The sequence below is a fragment of the Haliotis rubra genome, unplaced genomic scaffold (assembly GCF_003918875.1).
Source record: "Haliotis rubra isolate DU_JTF1 unplaced genomic scaffold, ASM391887v1 Scf378, whole genome shotgun sequence".
NCBI lineage: Eukaryota > Metazoa > Mollusca > Gastropoda > Lepetellida > Haliotidae > Haliotis > Haliotis rubra.
This window is the reverse complement of record NW_025767055.1, coordinates 466,016-489,172: the sequence shown is the minus strand read 5'-3', so window position 1 is coordinate 489,172 and position 23,157 is coordinate 466,016. Positions and strand designations below refer to the sequence as shown.

General features: G+C 42.8%; 1 protein-coding gene across 1 annotated transcript in view; it reads left to right on the top strand.

Moving 5' to 3' along the window:
* LOC124286186 (melanotransferrin-like) overlaps positions 1 to 23,157 on the top strand; it is a 44,318-nt gene that overhangs the window by 8,097 nt on the left and 13,064 nt on the right. Inside the window, 1 exon segment of the mRNA XM_046722531.1 lies at positions 9,894 to 9,991. Coding sequence (XP_046578487.1) covers positions 9,894 to 9,991 — 98 coding nt within the window.

The window sequence follows — 23,157 nt, the reverse complement described above, 5'->3', positions numbered from 1 at the left end:
CTTGAACATTGTTCAGGGACTGGTCCCGTTCTGTGTACATGTATCAGAAAACGTGTCAGTGTACCGGTTTTGTTTGTTTTAAACATATTTTATTCATTCAAGAAAAGGATTGGGCACAAGTTATCCAACTTAGAAAAGCCCTCTCCTGATAATTACACAATTCATCTTACAACAAAGTACACAAGTGACAGACATAGGCTAGGATATGTACAACAGATGTTAACTGAGAAAGCGTTTTGTTTGAGAGATATAGATTAGATTAGATTAATATCAATCTGTGTTCTATTTTTGACAATATGTTCTAAAGATTTTAACAGTTTATGTCTTTGAATAGTATACAATGGACATTCAAGGAAGTAATGAAAAACATTCTCACATCTATGGCCACACTGACATGATGCGTCATTTTTACATTTATTCTATATAAATCATGAGTAAGTGTACTCGTCATATATCTTAATCTAGTGTGCATAAGATTGAACTTCCTTATTCCATATTAATAATATATAGGTGCGCATTTTTCCTTCACGTGGATATAAGATTTAAACGATGCAACAGAGTCGCAATTTATAATAGCTAAGGGAATATTATTCCACACTTTAACTGTTGATGGAATAAAAGATGACGTTGAGTACCTCAGTCTTGTATATGGTTGACTAAAGTTATTGGAGTTTCTTAACTCATAACTTGTCTGGTTGCCTACTACAGGTGGGAGTAAATCCTGAAGAAAAACTGGTGTCAGACCTTTTTGAATTTTATAAAATAATGTTAATTTGCGTCTTCTCCTTCTCTCAGAAAGTAAATCCCATCCTGTTTCATAATACAATCAACTGGAAGATGCATACCTTGGAAGACCAGTAACTATGCGCGCTGCTTCAAGTTGAAGTTTTTCTAATCTATTAACTTGTTCAATCAAACGTCCATCCCATACCTCGCATGCGTACTCAAGGTGTGGCCTTATAAATACAGGATATATTTTGGTTTAAACATATTTTTATTCCGTCAATGCAGAAACCTGGATAGACGAACAAGCCTAGTGGCTTATATAAACGTCGCTCCAGTACACGGTTCCAATATAGCTGGATGCATAATTGAAATAGTCCGACAAGAAAAGAATAATACTGAGACAAATTTACACTCAGAAAAATTATTGAATAATAAATATTTGGTTATGGTGTTGGTTGTGCCTAGCAACGAAAAGAGCTGCAGCAGAAAATCAAGTTATATAAATCTTGTCTTGCATTGAATATACATGTATATGTAGAGGTGATAATCACTGGAAGCGCTTACTTTTAGAAATGAACTGGTGTAATGATTTGAGAATGTCACAATTTGTTGAGTTATCCAATGCGCCGTTACCGTATAACGTAGTTTTCACATCGTATCCTTGAATATAAAAATACACCGTTGTTCTTAAAGTTTGATAGTTCCGACATGTAAAAAGGTAGTGAATGACGTCTTCGTTATAATGACCACATGAACACTTAGCTGTTTCTGATATATGTCGATTATATCTGTCTGCGTTCAGATCACTACAGCCGAGCTTGAGGCGACAATGGACGATTTGACAAAATCTAGTCCTAAAATTTAAATCAAAGTAGTTGTGAGTTTCTGTTGGATTTATCATGGTTTTAATCATGGTTTAAACTGCCTCATATTTAAACTGATATATTTTCGCTAGTGTTGTCCTATTTAGTAGGAACTTTAATTTCCGAAATGCTCCAATCATTTTAGATGTCTTTTTGATAATGTTTTCAATATGATGATGCCAACTCCCGTTAGACGTGAAGATTAAACCCAGATGTTTATGAAAATCGACTATTTTCATATTGCAGTTATCAAACTTCAAATTAATGTCTTTTCGGCCATCTTTCAAAGTAAATAATATAGTTTCAGTTTTTTTCCGGATTGTAAGAAATTAACCAGACCTTTGCCCAATCGCTTAATATTTCTAGATTTTCATTTCCATCACTTGTTTGTCCTTTGATAAAGTTCCCAGTGAAGTATCGTCAGCGAAAAGCCGAGTTATACAATGTAGCTTATCAGCTACCTTATTTACATACACAATAAACAGAAATGGGCCTAAAACCGATCCCTGGGGAACTCCTGCTTTCAACACCATAGGCTCGGATAGCGACCCATTAACAAAGACTGATTGATTGCGATCAGTTACATAACTATTAAACCAATCAAGGAGTTTTCCACTGACTCCATACATCTCTAATTCAAGCATAAGCCCTCTGTGCCAAACTCTATCAAAGGCCTTTGATACATCGCAAAAGACCATACAATAGTATTCTTTGTTACCGAGTGATGTACAAATTTGATTATAAATTTGTACAAGTTGTTGAACAGTAGAATGACCTCTTACGGAAGCCACACTGATATTTGTATAACAAATCGTTTGACACAGAGAAATTATAAACATGCTTAAACACAACTCTTTCAAACAACTTCCCAACACAACTAATAAGTGAAATTGGGCGCTAATTTGATACAACCGAATGGTCATCTTTCTTGAATAGGGGCATAACATTCGCATGCTTCCATTGGCTAGGTCACACACACAATTATTTATTTATTTATTTTTTCAACCATAACATTTTATTTTTTATTATTATATTTTTTTATTCATGTTTTTTTTGGGTACAACACCATGACATCAAGTAACAGTCAAATATAACCATGCGTTTGTATACAGAGTTTGGCAAGCATATTATAACAAATGACAGTGTAGGGAAATGGGACGTTAGTATTAATCAAACAAATGGTGACAATCAGACCAAAATCAAATAGATTTGGTAAAAGTACAAGAAGAGATGGCATGTGTTCTCTCGATATTGTAAACTCTTATCGTATCGAAACTTGGTGTACAAGTATATATTCGTATTTTAAAAAGAGTAAATTTGACAACTGTTATCAGGAGATTAAGGACATCGTTCCTTTTATCAGAGAATCAAATATGATTTTCTTCTTATCGATATTCAATGTGATATCTGTTTTTGTTATTATCCAATTGGAAAATTGATTCCACATGTTTTTAGATATTGGACAGTCGTAAAAGAGATGAATTCCGCTTTCTGGTGCGTTTTTACAAAATGAGCATAACTTACTCTCTACATACCCCATCTTAAACAAAAGTAGGTTTTTGGATAAGATTCTATGCACTAGAGAATATTGGAACCATCTAAATTCTGAGTTTGTGTGAGCTCGAAATATAATCTTTTGATAGGATTTCCATTCTTTTTCACTTATATCTGTTTCAAGTTCATCTTCCCATTTCTTTTTATAGCTATACATAGCAGAGTCTGAAATTGGAATAAGTATATCATAATATGACCTACAGCCTTTCTTAGTTTTAAAGATGTCCTGTATGTAATAAAGAATAAATGGTAATTCAAGTTTTTCTCCAAATGATATGTTGTATGTTTTATAATATTGTTTGACTGCTCTTACTAGGCTTGCATATTCTAAGATGTTCGTTTTAAGTATTTACTAGTTTGCTCGTAAAACTTTTGATATGTATAGATTGTTCCATCAGTATCTATCAAGTCATTTACATATGTTATACCTATTTTAGCGTAGTGTTGGTACACGAATGTTTTTTTATCCAAGAGAATTTGTTCATTGTGCCATAAACATTGCGATAAAATATCATTGCCCTGAACAACTAGTGTGGTGTGATGTGGTGTGGTGTGGTGTGGTGTGGTGTGATGTGGTGTAATGTGACGTAGTGTGGTGTGATGTGGTGTAGTGTGGTGTGATGTAGTGTGGTGTAGTGTGGTGTGATGTAGTGTAGTGTGTGGTGTGGTGTGGTGTGATGTGGGTGTGGTGTGGTGTGTGGTGTGTGGTGTGGTGTGGTGTAGTGTGTGATGTGGTGTGTGTGTGGTGTGGTGTGGTGTGGTGTGGTGTGGTGTGGTGTGGTGTGGTGTGTGGTGTGGTGTGTGTGGTGTGGTGTGGTGTGATGTGGTGTAGTGTGGTGTGATGTGGTGTAGTGTGTGTGGTGTGGTGTGGTGTGGTGTGTGGTGTGATGTGTAGTGTGTGGTGTGGTGTGGCGTGGTGTGGTGTGGTGTGGTGTGATGTGTGTGGTGTGTGATGTAGTGTATTGTGGTGTGGTGTGATGTGGTGTGGTGTGGTGTGATGTGGTGTAGTGTGGTGTGGTGTGGTGTGGTGTGGTGTGGTGTGGTGTAGTGTGTGTGTGTGGTGTGTGTGTGTGGTGTGGTGTGTGTGTGGTGTGATGTGGTGTGGTGTGGTGTGATGTGTGTGTGTGGTGTGGTGTGTGTGGTGTGTGTGTGGTGTGGTGTGGTGTGGTGTATGTGTGTGGTGTGTGTTGTGTGGTGTGGTGTGATGTGGTGTGTGTGTGTGGTGTGTGTGGTGTGGTGTGGTGTGAGTGTGTAGTGTGGTGTGTGTGTGATGTGGTGTGTGGTGTGGTGTGGTGTGGTGTGGTGTGATGTGTGTGTGGTGTGATGTGTGTGTGGTGTGTGTGGTGTGGTGTGGTGTGGTGTGGTGTGTGTGTGGTGTGTGTGTGGTGTGTGTGTGGTGTTGTGTGGTGTGGTGTGGTGATAGTGTGGTGTGTGTGTAGTGTGTGGTGTAAGGTGTGTGTGGTGTTGTGTAGTGTGGTGTGGTGTTGTGTGATGTGGTGTAGTGGTGATGTGGTGTGGTGTGGTGTGGTGTGGTGTGTGTGATGTAGTGTGATGTAGTGTACTGTTGTGTGTGAGTGTGGGTGTTGGTGTAGTGCGGTGTGGTGTGGTGTTGTGATATGTGTGTACTGTTGTGTGTAGTGTAGTGTTGTGTAGTGTAGTGTGGTGTGATGTGGTGTGGTGTGTGATGTGATTGTGTGGGGTGTGTGTGTAGTGTGAGTGTGGTGTGATGTAGTGTGGTGGTGTATTGTGGCGTTGTGAGTGTAGTGTGGTGTTGTGTGGTGTGTGGTGTGGTGTAATGTAGTGTGTGAATGAGTGTGTGGTGTTGTGTAGTGTGGTGTGATGTGGTGTTGTGTAGTGTAGTGTGGTGTGATGTGGTTTGGTGTGGTTTGCAGTGTGTGATGTGGTGAGAGTTGTTTAGGGTGTAGTGTGTGATGTGGTGAGGTTGTATTGGTAAAGTGGCAGGTGTAGTGTGTGTGATGTGCTGAGTTGTGATGTATAGGTGTAGTGTGGCAGTGTGTGATGTGGTGTAGGGTTGTAAGGGGTGTAGTGTGGCAGTGTGTGATGTGGTGAGGTTGTATGTGGTGTAGTGTGGCAGTGTGTGACTTGGTGATGTTGTATGGGGTGTAGTGTGGCAGTGTGTGATGTGGTGAGGTTGTAAGGGGTGTAGTGTGGCAATGTGTGATGTGGTGAGGTTGTATGGGGTGTAGTGTGTGATGTGGTGAGGTTGTATGTTGTGTAGTGTGTCAGTGTGTGATTTGGTGAGGTTGTATGGGGTGTAGTGTGGCAGTGTGTGATGTGAGGTTGTATGGGGTGTAGTGTGACAGTGTGTGATGTGAGGTTGTATGAGGTGTAGTGTGGCAATGTGTGATATGAGAGTTGTATGTGGTGTGTAGTGTGACAGTGTGTGATGATGTGGTGAGTTGTATAGGGGTGTAGTGTGTCAGTGTGTGATGTGATATTGTATAGGGTGCTTGTGTCAGTGTGTGATGTGGTGAGGTTGTATGGGGTGTAGTGTGGCAATGTGTTATGTGGTGAGGTATGGTGTGTAGCGTGTCATTGTGTGATGTGGTGAGGTTGTATGGGGTGTAGTGTGGCAGTGTGTGTTGTTGTTTGGATGTGTGGGGTGCAATGTGTGATGTGGTGAGGTTGTATGGGGTGTAGTGTGGCAGTGTGTGATGTGGTGAGGTTGTATGGGGTGTAGTGTGGCAATGTGTGATGTGTAGAGGTTGTATGGGGTGTAGTGTGTGATGTGTAGCAGTTGTATGTGGTGTAGTGTGTAGCATTATGTGATGTGTGAGAGTTGTATATTGTATGTAGTGTATTGTTGTGTGATGTCGTGAGTTGTATGGGGAGTAGTGTGTCAGTGTGTGTGATGTGAGTGAGTTGTATGGGGTGTAGTGTGTCAGTGTGTGATGTGGTGAAGTTGTATGGGGTGTAGTGTGACAGTGTGTGATGTGGTTAGGTTGTTTGCGGTGCAGTGTGTCAGTGTGTGATGTGGTGAGGTTGTATGTTGTGTAGTGTGTCAGTGTGTGATGTGGTGAGGTTGTATGGGGTGTAGTGTGGCAGAGTGTGAGATGGATTGAGTTTGTATGGGGTGTAGTGTGGCAGTGTGTGATTTGATGAGGTTGTATGTTGTGTAGTGTAACAGTGTGTGATGTGGTGGGGTTGTATGGGGTGTTGTGTGTCAGTGTGTGATGTGGTGAGGTTGTATAGGTGTAGTGTGTCAGTGTGTGATGTGGTGAGGGGTTGTATAGGGTGTAGTGTGTAAGCAGTGTGTGTGATGTGGTGAGTTGTATTCAGTGTAGTGTGGCAGTGTGTGACGTGGTGAGAGTTTTATAGAAGTGTAGTGTGGCAATATGTGTGATGGTGAGAAAGTTGTATGGGGTGTAGTGTGTGATGTGGTGAGAGTTGTATAGAAGTGTTTGTGTGTGGCAGTATGTGACAGTGGTGAGGAGTTGTATATTTGTATAGTGTAGCGTGTAGCAATATGTGATTTATAAGGTTGTATAGGGTGTAGTGTGACATTGTGTGATGCTTAGTATGTGAGAGTTGTATAGGAGTGCTAGTAGTGTATGAGTGTGTGATGTGAGAGTTGTGATGCAGGTGTGTAGTGTGCATTGTATGTGTGATATGGTGAGTTGTATAGCAGTGTAGTGAGATGTGATGAGTGAGAGTTGTATGGGGTGTAGTGTATGATGTGATTTAGTGAGGTTGTATAGGATTGTAGTGTGCAGTGTGTGTGTTATTAGTTGTATGTGGCTGGGTGTAATGTGACAGTGTGTGATGTGAGGTTGTATAGGGAATTATAGTGTGGCAGTGTGTATGATATGTTGAGAGTTGTATGTGGTGTGTAGTGTGACAGTGTGTGATGTATGGTGAGAGTTGTATAGGGGTGTAGTGTGTCCAGTGTGTGATTGTATAGGTTGTATAGTGTAGCTTGTGTGGCATTGTGTGATATGGTGAGGAGTTATGTATGGGTGTGTAGTGTGGCAATGTGTGATGTGGTAAGGTTGTATAGAGTGTAGTGTGTCAGTGTGTGATGTGGTGAGGTTGTATAGGGTGTAGTGTGGCAGTGTGTGAGATGGTTTGAGTTGGTATAGGGGTGTAGTGTGGCAGTGTGTGATTTGATGAGAGTTGTATGTTGGTGTAGTGTGGCAGTGTATGTGATGTGGTGAGGTACAATATGTATTGTATTGTGGCAGTGTTTGATGATTTGGTATATATGTTGTGTAGTGTAGCAGTGTGTGTGATATGAGTAGGGTTGTATGGAGGTGTAGTGTGGCAGTGTGTGATGGTAGTGAGGTTGTATGTTGTGTAGTGTGTAGTGTGGCAATGTTTGATATGGTAGGGGTTGTATGGGGTGTAGTGTGGCAGTGTGTGTGACGTGGTGGGGTTGTATGTTTGTGTAGTGTGGCAGTGTGTTGGTTTGATGAGGTTGTATGGAATGTAGTGTGGCAGTGTGTGACGTGGTGAGGAGTTGTATGTGTGTGTAGTGTGTTATGTGGCAATGTGTGATATGATGAAGTTGTATATAGGGTGTAAGTGTGGCAGTGTGTGATATGGGTAGGGATTGTATAGTATGTAGTGTATAGCAGTGTGTGATGTGTAGTAAGGTTGTATAGAGGTGTAGTGTGGCATGTATGTGATGTGGTGAGGTTGTATGGGGTGTAGTGTGGCAGTGTGTGATATGGTGAGAGTTGTATAAGGGTGTAGTGTGGCAGTGTGTGATGTGGTGAGGTTGTATAGGGTGTAGTGTGGCAGTGTGTGATGTGGTAGGGTTGTTGTATGGGGTGTATAGTGTGATGTGGATTGAGAGTTGTATGGAGTGCAGTGTGTCAGTGTGTGATATGGTGAGTTGTATATTTGTATAGTGTGTCAGTGGTGTTTGATGTAGATGAGAGGTTGTATAGGAATTATGAGTATGGCATTAGGTGATATGGTGAGAGTTGTATAGGGTGTAGTGTTTGATGTCTTATAGTCAGAGGAGTTGTATACAGGGTGTAGTGTGGCGATGTGTGATGGTAAAAGAGGTTGTATAGGGTGTAGTGTGTCATGTGTGTGATGTGGTGAGGGTTGTATAGGGTGTATAGTGTAGAGGAGTGTGTGTGATGTGAGGTGGTTGTAGAATTACTAGTGTGGAATTGTGTTTTGTTGTTTGGATGTGTGGGGTGCAATGTGTGATGTGGTAGAGGGTTTGTATGGGGTGTAGTGTGGCAGTGTGTGTTGGCTGTTTGAATGTGTGGGGTGCAATGTGTGATGTGGTGAGGTTGTATGGGGTGTAGTGTGGCAGTGTGTGTCGTGGTGAGGTTGTATGTTGTGTAGTGTGGCAATGTGTGATATGATGAAGTTGTATGGGGTGTAGTGTGGCAGTGTGTGATGTGGTGAGGTTGTATGGTGTGTTGTGTGACAGTATGTGACGTGGTGGGGTTGTATGTTGTGTAGTGTGGTAGTGTGTGATGTGGTTGGGTTGTATGGGGTGTAGTGTGGCAGTGTGTGATGTGGTGAGGTTGTATTGGGTGTAGTGTGGCAGTGTGTGATGTGGTGAGGTTGTATGGGGTGTAGTGTGGCATTGTGTGATGTGGTGAGGTTGTATGGGGTGTAGTGTGTGATGTGATGAGGTTGTATGGGATGTAGTGTGGCAGTGTGTGTTGTTGTTTTGATGTGTGGGTGCAATGTGTGATGTGGTGTGAGGAGTTGTATGTGAGGCCAGGCGTAGTGGCAGTGTGTGATGTGGTGAGGTTGTATGGGGTGTAGTGGTAGCAATTGTGATGTGGGTGAAGTTGTATGGGGTGCAGTGTGTGATGTGGTTGGTTTGTATGGGGTGTAGTGTGGCATTGTGTGATGTGGTGAGGTTGTATGGGGTGTAGTGTGGCATTGTGTGATGTGGTGAGGTTGTATGGGGGTAGTGTGTCAGTGTGTGATGTGGTGAGGTTGTATGGGGTGTAGTGTGGCAGTGTGTGAGATGGATTGAGTTGGTATGGGGTGTAGTGTGGCAGTGTGTGATTTGATGAGGTTGTATGTTGTGTAGTGTGGCAGTGTGTGATGTGGTGAGGTTGTATATTGTGTAGTGTGGCGGTGTTTGATTTGATGAGGTTGTATGTTGTGTAGTGTGGCAGTGTGTGATGTGGTGGGGTTGTATGGGGTGTAGTGTGGCAGTGTGTGATGTGGTGAGGTTGTATGTTGTGTAGTGTGTAGTGTGGCAATGTTTGATATGGTGGGGTTGTATGGGGTGTAGTGTGGCAGTGTGTGACGTGGTGGGGTTGTATGTTGTGTAGTGTGGCGGTGTTTGATTTGATGAGGTTGTATGTTGTGTAGTGTGGCAGTGTGTGATGTGGTGGGGTTGTATGGGGTGTAGTGTGTCAGTGTGTGATGTGGTGAGGTTGTATGGGGTGTAGTGTGTCAGTGTGTGATGTGGTGAGGTTGTATGGGGTGCAGTGTGTCAGTGTGTGATGTGGTGAGGTTGTATTGGGTGTAGTGTGGCAGTGTGTGATGTGGTGAGGTTGTATGTTGTGTAGTGTGGCAGTGTTTGATTTGATGAGGTTGTATGTTGTATAGTGTGGCAGTGTGTGATGTGGTGAGGTTGTATGGGGTGCAGTGTGGCAGTGTGAAATGTGTCGTTTTTTCAGAAGCGTTCCCACGTCACTGTGTTTGGACACATGACGTAGTCAGGTTTCCCTTTATAGATGACATGTCGCCTTCTGGGTGACGTGACCGATAATGTCTGAGTATCTGTATGTGTATTTGTTTCAGCCCGTTTCTGTGTAACCTCCGACCCAGCCCTGACTAAATGTAATGCCATGAAGACAGCCTTTGATGGAGTTGGCCTGCGCCAGATCGGCTGTGTAAAGGTAGGAGGAGGAAGTGAGTGAGTTTAGTTTAACGCCGCTTTTATCAATATTACAGTAATATCACGGCGGGGGACACCGGAAATGGACTTCACACATTGTACCCATGTGGGGAATAGGCTTTAACCACAAGGCTACCCCACCGCCCCGGTAGGAGGTGTGACGTCATAGCAGACGCTTCCAGATTTTGTACTACTGTATCAGCTACATTCATTAAATGACGTCATTTTCTATTGTAATTATACAAGTGTGCATATCAGTGTTGATACTTTCGAAATACAACGTTTGCGTCAACTAAGTTGTTTGCTTGTTTGTTGTTTTACGCCGCACTCAGCAATATCCAAGCTATATGGCGGCTGTCTGTAAATACTCGAGTCTGAACCTGACAATCCAGTGATCAACAGCATGAACATCGATCTACAAAATTTGGATACGATGACATGTATCAACCAAGTCAGCGAGCTTGACCACCCGATCCCTTTAGTCGCCTCTTACGACAAGCATGGGTTGCTGAAGATCAATTCTAACACGGATCTTCACTGATTCAACCTTTGTCAGTTAAGTTGTACTTAAGTTCAATCCATTCACAGTTGCGGGACATTATGATTAATTTCTCGCTTCAGACTGCATATTTGTTTCCTCACTCTTCAAACAAAGAAACGCATAAGCGATATTTAGAAGAATGTATTGCATTAGTTTGAGAACAATTTTTTCATGTAATTTGTATGGCCACCATTGGCAGCAATTATTGCTCGGCAACGTCTCGGCACAGACTGGATAAGTCGACGAAGTCGCTCTTGCGGAATTCTTCCCCACTCTTCCTGCAATGCGATGGTCAGTTGTGGGAGTGTCTGAGGCGTGTTTTGACGTTGACTTAAACGTCGACTGAGTTCATCCCATAGGTGTTCTATCGGGTTTAGATCTGGTGATCGGGAAGGCCATGGCAAGTCATTGACGTTCGAATTGACAAGCGGACCGTGACGCGTGCTGTATGTGCAGTAGCGTTGTCATGCTGGAACAACTCCCTCTGTCGGTCCATAATCGGAAGCATGTGACGTGCAAGGCCTTCGTTGATGTAACGATTTGCTGTCAAATTACCCTGAACCACCACTAAATCAGATCTTTGTGTGCTGGATATATCACCCCACACCATGACACTACCTCTGTCGACCTGTCGAATGCAATTAGGGGAAAAATGCTCATTTCTCCTACGGTAAACACGCTGTATTTGTATTGATTTTGCCGCAGCTACATGAGTCCAATGTTCCCCAAACCACCTTATGCGTTTGAGTGTATATTTTGACGATGGTGGGAATCCGCCTGTGGTCAAACTTGATATATTTATGTTTGGAACTTAGCATTGAGGAAAAAATGCAAAAAACCGTGTCAGTAGAAAGCACTCGCCTAGGTATAACACCGGCGTAACACAATCCATAACACAGGTCGTAACACAGGCCATAACACAGGTCGTCAGACACGCCATAACACAGGTTATAACACAGGCCATAACACAGGTTGTATTACAGGTCGTAACACAGGTTGTAATACAGGTCGTAACACAGGCAATGACACAGGTCGTAACACAGGCACAAACACAGGTCGTCACACACGCCATAACACAGGTCGGAACACAGTCCATAACACAGGTCGTAACACAGGCAATAACACAGGTCGTAACACAGGCAATAACACAGGTCGTAACACAGGCAATAACACAGGTCGTAACACAGTCCATAACACAGGTCGTAACACAGGCCATAACACAGGTCGGAACACAGTCCATAACACAGGTCGTAACACAGGCCATAACACAGGTTATAACTACAGGCCATAACACAGGTCGTAACACAGTCCATAACACAGGTCGGAACACAGTCCATAATACAAGTTATAATACAGGCCATAACACAGGTTATAACACAGGCCATAACACAGGTCGGAACATAGTCCATAATACAAGTTATAATACAGGCCATAACACAGGTCGTAACACAGGCCATAACACAGGTCGGAACACAGTCCATAATACAAGTTATAATACAGGCCATAACACAGGTCGTAACACAGGCCATAACACAGGTAATAATACAGGTCATAACACAGGTGTTAATACAGGTCGTAACACAGGCCATACCACAGGTCGTAACACAGGACATAAAACAGGTCATAAAACAGGACGTAGCACAGGCTATAACACAGGTTGTAACAGAATCCATAACAAAGGCAATAACACAGGTCGTAACACAGGCCTTAACACGGGCCATAACACAGGTCGTAACACAGGCCTTAACACGGACCATAACACAGGTCGTAACACAGGCCTTAACACGGGCCATAACACGGGTTGTGGCGGTATGCTCGAGGGGGGTTAAAGTACTGTAAAATTATTGTCCTCCTGAGAGGGTACGTAAGTCCCAAAACATTCAAAGTAAATTTCAACTTTCCGTTTTTTTAATCGTAGAATATGTGTAATTTTAATGTATGGATAGATATATCTCAATTGCTAACAGCTGAGGGGATGATGTAAATCCAGCTAGGGCCCATGCAGGAAGCAAATGTACTGTAAGTCCCCATGGTCCCTAGTATGGTGATCTACCTTTAGTTGTTAGCGATCTATAGCCCTTTTTTATATTGTGTTGTCCCCTATAGTTAAAATGTTTTAGATTCAATTACTAGTTTTACGTATATATCTGTGATAATCTAGTTGTTTTACTGTCCTTCGTTGGCAGAATTTTATAATTTCACTTAAATTGTTAATATAAACTGAGGGGCAAAAGAAACGTCCCCAAAGTAAAATTGTAAAAAACATTTCTTCTGTTTTCGTTATGACGGAAATTTATTTAGGAACACATCTCCCGAACGCATCCCCACGTTTCACAGAAAGGAAATCCACGTGGAGTTTTTTGTAAGCATGAAAATTGCTTTTATTCACGTTTTTTGCATGCTTCTGTGGAAACATACCCGTATGAAAGTACAGTATAAAAATTATGCTCGACTGTTCGAATTCATCACTTCAATACGTTGGACACAAAGAACATGCCTCGACTCACGGCAGAACAGAGAGAACGAGCTATTGGGATGTTGCAGCTGGGTGCTTCTCACAGTCACGTTGCAAAGAATCATGGGTTGCAGCAAGAAAACCATCACCAGACTGATGACACGCTTCAGAACAACAGGTCGGACTGCAGACAGGCCTAGGACAGGAGGCCACCCGTAACCACCCCTCAGGAAGACCGCCATTTACGGGTGCTTCACTTGCGCAACAGATTCCTGACTGTGACGTCATCAGCAACAACCAGCCTTACCCATCCAGTCAGTAGAAGGACCATATCCAGACGACTCCGCCGATTCGGTATCAGAGCCTACAGACCATTCCGGGCGTGACGTTAACGCGTGAACATCGACGTCGTCGATTGGCTTGGGCACGTAGAGTTCGGCAGTGGCAGCCGCGGAACTGGCGCCAGGTACTCTTCAGTGACGAGAGCCGCTTCCAGTTGAACAAAGCTGATGGTCGGGTACGAGTCTACAGACGTCGGAACGAACGCACAGCACGTTGTTGCGTTCAGGAAGTTGAGACGTTTGGCGGCGGTAGTGTGATGGTGTGGGGAGATTTGTGGCGAGAGGAAGACTGACTTGTTGGTGATAGAGGGAAACCTGAATGCCCGTCGATACATTGATGTTGTTTTACGACCTGTCGTGTTACCCTTCCTCCAGCAGAATCCAGGCGTGTTGTTTCAGCAGGATAACGCTACTCCCCACACTGCTGTTGTTACCCGGAACTTCCTGAACAACAACAACGTAAACGTCATTCCTTGGCCAGCAAGATCCCCGATTTATCACCTATTGAGCACCTATGGGATCATCTCGGCCGTCAGGTTAAGCAACGTCAACATCCCCACAGACAAGAAACGCTTTGGCTCAAGCTCTACAGGAAGAATGGCGTCGCATCCCACATCACGTGATCAGACGTCTTGTGCACTCTGCACGACGTCGTGTGGCAGCATGTATCGCTGCAAGAGGTGGACACACTCGCTACTGAGGAGTTGGACACTCAAAGACACTCTGTCAGTACTGATGTGCATGTGTTGTCATGATCGAAAACCGGACATTTGAACCTCCTGTGAAAAACGTCACAAAAACTCTACTTACAGCAAATTGTTTCAATTGTCCTGTAATGACAGTCTGCATAATATGTTCAAAAATTATATCAAACATTTCAACATTGAATTGCACGTGTTTGTATCATTTTATGATACAAAAATGATCGGGGACGTTTCTTTTGCCCCTCAGTTTATTTATAACTTGCTTTAGTCACGATATGGCTGAAATATTGCCGATGTGACTTAAAATCTTAACTCACTCACTCACTCATAACACGGGTTGTAACACAATCTATAACACGGGCAATAACACGGGTTGTAACACAATCTATAACAGAGGTCGTAACACGGGCCATAACACAGGTTATAACACAGGCCATAACACAGGTTGTATTACAGGTCGTAACACAGGTTGTAATACAGGTCGTAACACAGGCAATGACACAGGTCGTAACACAGGCAATAACACAGGTCGTAACACAGGCAATAACACAGGTCGTAACACAGGTCGTTCAACAGGCAATAACACAGGTCGTAACACAGGCAATAACACAGGTCGTAACACAGGCAATAACACAGGTCGTAACACACGCCATAACACAGGTCGGAACACAGTCCATAACACAGGTCGTAACACAGGCCATAACACAGGTTATAAAACAGGTCGTAACACAGGCCATAACACAGGTCGGAACACAGTCCATAATACAAGTTATAATACAGGCCATAACACAGGTCGTAACACAGGCCATAACACAGGTAATAATACAGGTCATAACACAGGTGTTAATACAGGTCGTAACAGGCCATACCACAGGTCGTAACACAGGCCATACCAAAGGTCATAAAACAGGTAGTAACACACGCCATAACACAGGTCATAAAACAGGACGTAGCACAGGCTATAACACGGGTTGTAACACAATCCATAACACAGGCCATAACACGGGTTGTAACACAATCCATAACACAGGCCATAACACGGGTTGTAACACAATCCATAACACAGGCCATAACACGGGTTGTAACACAATCCATAACACAGGCCATAACACGGGTTGTAACACAATCCATAACACAGGCCATAACACGGGTTGTAACACAATCTATAACACAGGCCATAACACGGGTTGTAACACAATCTATAACACAGGCCATAACACAGGTTGTAACACAATCCATAACACAGGTCGTAACACAATCTATAACACAGGCTATAACACAGGTTGTAACACAATCTATAACACAGGCCACAACACAGGTCGTAACACAATCTATAACAGGTCATAATACAGGTAGTAGCACAATCTATAACACAGGCCATAACACGGGTTGTAACACAATCTATAACACGGGCCATAACACGGGTTGTAACACAATCTATAACACCGGTTGTAACACAATCTATAACAGGCCATAACACGGGTTGTAACACAATCTATAACACAGGCCATAACACGGGTTGTAACACAATCCATAACACAGGCCATCACACGGGTTGTAACACAATCTATAACACAGGCCATAACACGGGTTGTAACACAATTCATAACACAGGCCATAGCACAGGTTGTAACACAATCCATAACACAGACCATAACACAGGTTGTAACACAATCTATAACACAGGCTATAACACAGGTTTTAACACAATCTATAACACAGGCCACAACAGGTCGTTACACAATCTATAACACAGGCCATAACACGGGTTGTAACACAATCTATAACACAGGCTATAACACAGGTTGTAACACAATCTATAACACAGGCCACAACACAGGTCGTAACACAATCTATAACAGGTCATAATACAGGTAGTAGCACAATCTATAACACAGGCCATAACACGGCTTGTAACACAATCTATAACACAGGCCATAACGCGGTTTGTAACACAATTTATAACACAGGCCATAACACAGGTCGTAACACAATCTATAACACAGGCCATAACACGGGCTGCAATACATCTATAACACAGGTCATAACACAGACCATAACATGGGTCGTAACAAAATCTATAACACAGGTCATAACACAGGTCATAACAGGGGGCGTAACACAATCTATAACACAGGCCATAACATAGGTCCAAAAACAATCTATAACACAGGCCATAACACGGGTGGTAACACATTCCATAACTCAGGTCATAACAGAGGCCATAACACAGGTCATAACACAGGCCATAACACAGGTCATAACACAGGCTATAACACAGGTCATAACACAGGCCATAACACAGGTAGTAACACAATCAATAACACAGGTCACAACACAGGTCGTAACAGAATCCACAAGACATGTCCTAACACAAGCCATAACACAGGTCGCAACACGTTCCATAACACATGTCGTTACACAGTCCATAACACAGGCCATAACACAGGTTGTAACACAGGCCATAACACAGGTCGTAACAGGCCATAACACAGGTCGTAACACAGTCCATAACAGGTAGTAACACAGTCCATAACACAGACTATAACACAGGCCATAACACGGGTTGTAACACAATCTATAACACAGGCCATAACACGGGTTGTAACACAATCCATAACACAGGCCATAACACGGCTTGCAACACAATCCATAACACAGGCCATAACACAGGTCGTAACACAATCTATAACACAGGCTATAACACAGGTTGTAACACAATCTATAACACAGGTCACAACACAGGTCGTAACACAATCTATAACACAGGCCATAACACGGGTTGTAACACAATCTATAACACAGGCCATAACACGGGTTGTAACACAATCCATAACACAGGCCATAACACAGGTCGTAACACAATCCATAACACAGGCCATAACACAGGTTGTAACACAATCTATAACACAGGCTATAACACAGGTCGTAACACAATCTATAACACAGGCCACAACACAGGTCGTAACACAATCTATAACACAGGCCATAACACAGGTCGTAACACAATCTATAACACAGGCCATAACACGGGCTGCAATACATCTATAACACAGGTCATAACACAGACCATAACATGGGTCGTAACAAAATCTATAACACAGGTCATAACACAGGTCATAACAAGGGGCGTAACACAATCTATAACACAGGCCATAACACGGGTGGTAACACAATCCATAACTCAGGTCATAACAGAGGCCATAACACAGGTCATAACACAGGCTATAACACAGGTCATAACACAGGCCATAACACAGGTAGTAACACAATCAATAACACAGGTCACAACACAGGTCGTAACAGAACCCACAAGACATGTCCTAACACAAGCCATAACACAGGTCGTAACACATTCCATAACACATGTCGTTACACAGTCCATAACACATGCCATAACACAGGTTGTAACACAGGCCATAACACAGGTCGTAACACAGGCCATAACACAGACCATAACACAGGTCGTAACACAATCTATAACACAGGCCATAACACAGGTTGTAACACAATCCATAACACAGACCATAACACAGGTCGTAACACAATCTATAACACAGGCTATAACACAGGTTTTAACACAATCTATAACACAGGCCACAACAGGTCGTAACACAATGTATAACACAGGCCATAACACGGGTTGTAACACAATCTATAACACAGGCCATAACACGGCTTGTAACACAATCCATAAGACAGGCCATAACACAGGTCGTAACACAATCTATAACACAGGCTATAACACAGGTTGTAACACAATCTATAACACAGGCCACAACACAGGTCGTAACACAATTTATAACACAGGTCATAATACAGGTAGTAGCACAATCTATAACACAGGCATAACACGGTTTCGTAACACATAACACAGGCCATAACACGGTTTGTAACACAATTTATAACCCAGGCCATAACACGGGCTGCAATACATCTATAACACAGGTCATAACACAGACCATAACATGGGTCGTAACAAAATCTATAACACAGGTCATAACACAGGTCATAACAAGGGGCGTAACACAATCTATAACACAGGCCATAACACGGGTGGTAACACAATCCATAACTCAGGTCATAACAGAGGCCATAACACAGGTCATAACACAGGCTATAACACAGGTCATAACACAGGCCATAACACAGGTAGTAACACAATCAATAACACAGGTCACAACACAGGTCGTAACAGAACCCACAAGACATGTCCTAACACAAGCCATAACACAGGTCGTAACACATTCCATAACACATGTCGTTACACAGTCCATAACACATGCCATAACACAGGTTGTAACACAGGCCATAACACAGGTCGTAACACAGGCCATAACACAGACCATAACACAGGTCGTAACACAATCTATAACACAGGCCATAACACAGGTTGTAACACAATCCATAACACAGACCATAACACAGGTCGTAACACAATCTATAACACAGGCTATAACACAGGTTTTAACACAATCTATAACACAGGCCACAACAGGTCGTAGCACAATCTATAACACAGGCCATAACACGGGTTGTAACACAATCTATAACACAGGCCATAACACGGCTTGTAACACAATCCATAAGACAGGCCATAACACAGGTCGTAACACAATCTATAACACAGGCTATAACACAGGTTGTAACACAATCTATAACACAGGCCACAACACAGGTCGTAACACAATCTATAACAGGTCATAATACAGGTAGTAGCACAATCTATAACACAGGCCATAACACGGGCTGCAATACATCTATAACACAGGTCATAACACAGACCATAACATGGGTCGTAACAAAATCTATAACACAGGTCATAACACAGGTCATAACAGGGGGCGTAACACAATCTATAACACAGGCCATAACATAGGTCCAAAAACAATCTATAACACAGGCCATAACACGGGTGGTAACACATTCCATAACTCAGGTCATAACAGAGGCCATAACACAGGTCATAACACAGGCCATAACACAGGTCATAACACAGGCCATAACACAGGTAGTAACACAATCAATAACACAGGTCACAACACAGGTCGTAACAGAATCCACAAGACATGTCCTAACACAAGCCATAACACAGGTCGCAACACGTTCCATAACACATGTCGTTACACAGTCCATAACACAGGCCATAACACAGGTTGTAACACAGGCCATAACACAGGTCGTAACAGGCCATAACACAGGTCGTAACACAGTCCATAACAGGTAGTAACACAGTCCATTACACAGACTATAACACAGGCCATAACACGGGTTGTAACACAATCTATAACACAGGCCATAACACGGGTTGTAACACAATCCATAACACAGGCCATAACACGGCTTGCAACACAATCCATAACACAGGCCATAACACAGGTCGTAACACAATCTATAACACAGGCTATAACACAGGTTGTAACACAATCTATAACACAGGTCACAACACAGGTCGTAACACAATCTATAACACAGGCCATAACACGGGTTGTAACACAATCTATAACACAGGCCATAACACGGCTTGTAACACAATCCATAAGACAGGCCATAACACAGGTCGTAACACAATCTATAACACAGGCTATAACACAGGTTGTAACACAATCTATAACACAGGCCACAACACAGGTCGTAACACAATTTATAACACAGGTCATAATACAGGTAGTAGCACAATCTATAACACAGGCCATAACACGGGTTGTAACACAATCTATAACACAGGCCATAACACGGTTTGTAACACAATTTATAACCCAGGCCATAACACGGGCTGCAATACATCTATAACACAGGTCATAACACAGACCATAACATGGGTCGTAACAAAATCTATAACACAGGTCATAACACAGGTCATAACAAGGGGCGTAACACAATCTATAACACAGGCCATAACACGGGTGGTAACACAATCCATAACTCAGGTCATAACAGAGGCCATAACACAGGTCATAACACAGGCTATAACACAGGTCATAACACAGGCCATAACACAGGTAGTAACACAATCAATAACACAGGTCACAACACAGGTCGTAACAGAACCCACAAGACATGTCCTAACACAAGCCATAACACAGGTCGTAACACATTCCATAACACATGTCGTTACACAGTCCATAACACAGGCCATAACACAGGTTGTAACACAGGCCATAACACAGGTCGTAACACAGGCCATAACACAGGTCGTAACACAGTCCATAACAGGTAGTAACACAGTCCATAACACAGACTATAACACAGGCCATAACACGGGTTGTAACACAATCTATAACACAGGCCATAACACGGGTTGTAACACAATCCATAACACAGGCCATAACACGGCTTGTAACACAATCCATAACACAGGCCATAACACAGGTCGTAACACAATCTATAACACAGGCCATAACACAGGTTGTAACACAATCTATAACACAGGTCACAACACAGGTCGTAACACAATCTATAACACAGGCCATAACACGGGTTGTAACACAATCTATAACACAGGCCATAACACGGCTTGTAACACAATCCATAAGACAGGCCATAACACAGGTCGTAACACAATCTATAACACAGGCTATAACACAGGTTGTAACACAATCTATAACACAGGCCACAACACAGGTCGTAACACAATTTATAACACAGGTCATAATACAGGTAGTAGCACAATCTATAACACAGGCCATAACACGGGTTGTAACACAATCTATAACACAGGCCATAACACGGTTTGTAACACAATTTATAACCCAGGCCATAACACGGGCTGCAATACATCTATAACACAGGTCATAACACAGACCATAACATGGGTCGTAACAAAATCTATAACACAGGTCATAACACAGGTCATAACAAGGGGCGTAACACAATCTATAACACAGGCCATAACACGGGTGGTAACACAATCCATAACTCAGGTCATAACAGAGGCCATAACACAGGTCATAACACAGGCTATAACACAGGTCATAACACAGGCCATAACACAGGTAGTAACACAATCAATAACACAGGTCACAACACAGGTCGTAACAGAACCCACAAGACATGTCCTAACACAAGCCATAACACAGGTCGTAACACATTCCATAACACATGTCGTTACACAGTCCATAACACAGGCCATAACACAGGTTGTAACACAGGCCATAACACAGGTCGTAACACAGGCCATAACACAGGTCGTAACACAGTCCATAACACAGGCCATAACACAGGTCGTAACACAATCTACAACACACGTCCTAACACAGGCCATAACACAGGTCGTAACACAGTCCATAACAGGTAGTAACACAGTCCATTACACAGACTATAACACAGGTCGTAACACAGGTCATAACACAGGTCGTAACACAGTCCAAAGCACAGGTTTTAACACAGTGCATAACACAGACTATAACAAAGGCCATTACACAAGTCGTAACACAGGTCGTAACACAATGTATAACACAAGCCACAATACAGCTTATAACACAGGTCGTAACACAGGTCGTGACACAGTCCATAACACAGGCCATAACAAAGGCCTTAACACAGACCATAACACAGGTCGTATCACAGTCCATAACATATCGTAACACAGGTCATAACACAGACCGTAACACGGGTCGTAACACAAGCCATAAGACAGGTCATAACACAGACCTTAACACGGGTCGTAACACAATCTATAACACAGGTCATAACACTGGCCATAACACAGGTCGTAACACAGGTCGTAACAGAACCCATAGACATGGTCCAACACAGGCCATAACACAGGTCGTAACACATTCCATAACACATGTCGTTACACAGTCCATAACACAGGCCATAACACAGGTTGTAACACAGGCCATAACACAGGTCATAACACAGGTCATAACACAGGCCATAACACAGGTCGTAACACAGTCCATAACACAGGCCATAACACAGGTCGTAACACAATCTATAACACAGGCCATAACACAGGTCGTAACACAATCTATAACACAGGCCATAACACGGGTTGTAACACATCTATAACACAGGCTATAACACAGGTTGTAACACAGGTCTATAACACAGGCCATAACACAGGTCGTAACACACGCCATAGGTTTTAACACAGTGTTATAACACAGACTATAACAAAGGCCATAACACAGGTCGTAACACAGTCCATAACACAGGTTATAACACAATACCGTAAACACATGTAACAGAATCCATAACAAAGGTCATAACACAGGTCATAACAAAGGCTCCTAACACAGGCCGTAACACAGGTCGGAACACAGATCATAACACAGAAGCCTAACACAGGTTGTAACACAATCGCACAACACAGGTCGTAACACAATCATAATACAGGCCATAACACATGGGTTGTAACACAGGTCTATAACACAGGCCATAACACAGGGTCGTAACACAGGCCATAACACAGGTCGTAACACAGGTCGTAACACAATCTATAACACAGGCCATAACACAGGTTTGCAACACAGGCCATAACACAGGTCGTAACACAATCCATAACACAGGCCATAACACGGGTTGTAACACATCCATAACACAGGCCATAACACAGGTCGTAACACAATCCATAACACAGGTCATAACACAGGCATAACACAGACGTAACACAGGTCTATAACACAGGCCATAACACGGGTTGTAACACAATCTATAACACAGGCCATAACACGGGTCGTAACACAATCTATAACACAGGCCATAACACGGGTCGTAACACAATCTATAACACAGGCCATAACACAGGTCGTAACACAATCTATAACACAGGCCATAACACGGGTTGTAACACAATCTATAACACAGGCCATAACACAGGTCGTAACACAATTTATAACACAGGCCATTAACACGGGTTGTAACACACATCTATAACACAGGCCATAACACGGGTCGTAACACAATCTATAACACAGGTCATAACACGGGTTGTAACACATCTATAACACAGGCCCACAACACGGGTTGTAACACATCTATAACACAGGCCATAACACAGGTCGTAACACAATCTATAACACAGGCCATAACACGGGTTGTAACACATCTATAACACAGGCCATAACACGGGTTGTAACACATCTATAACACAGGCCATAACACAGGTCGTAACACAAT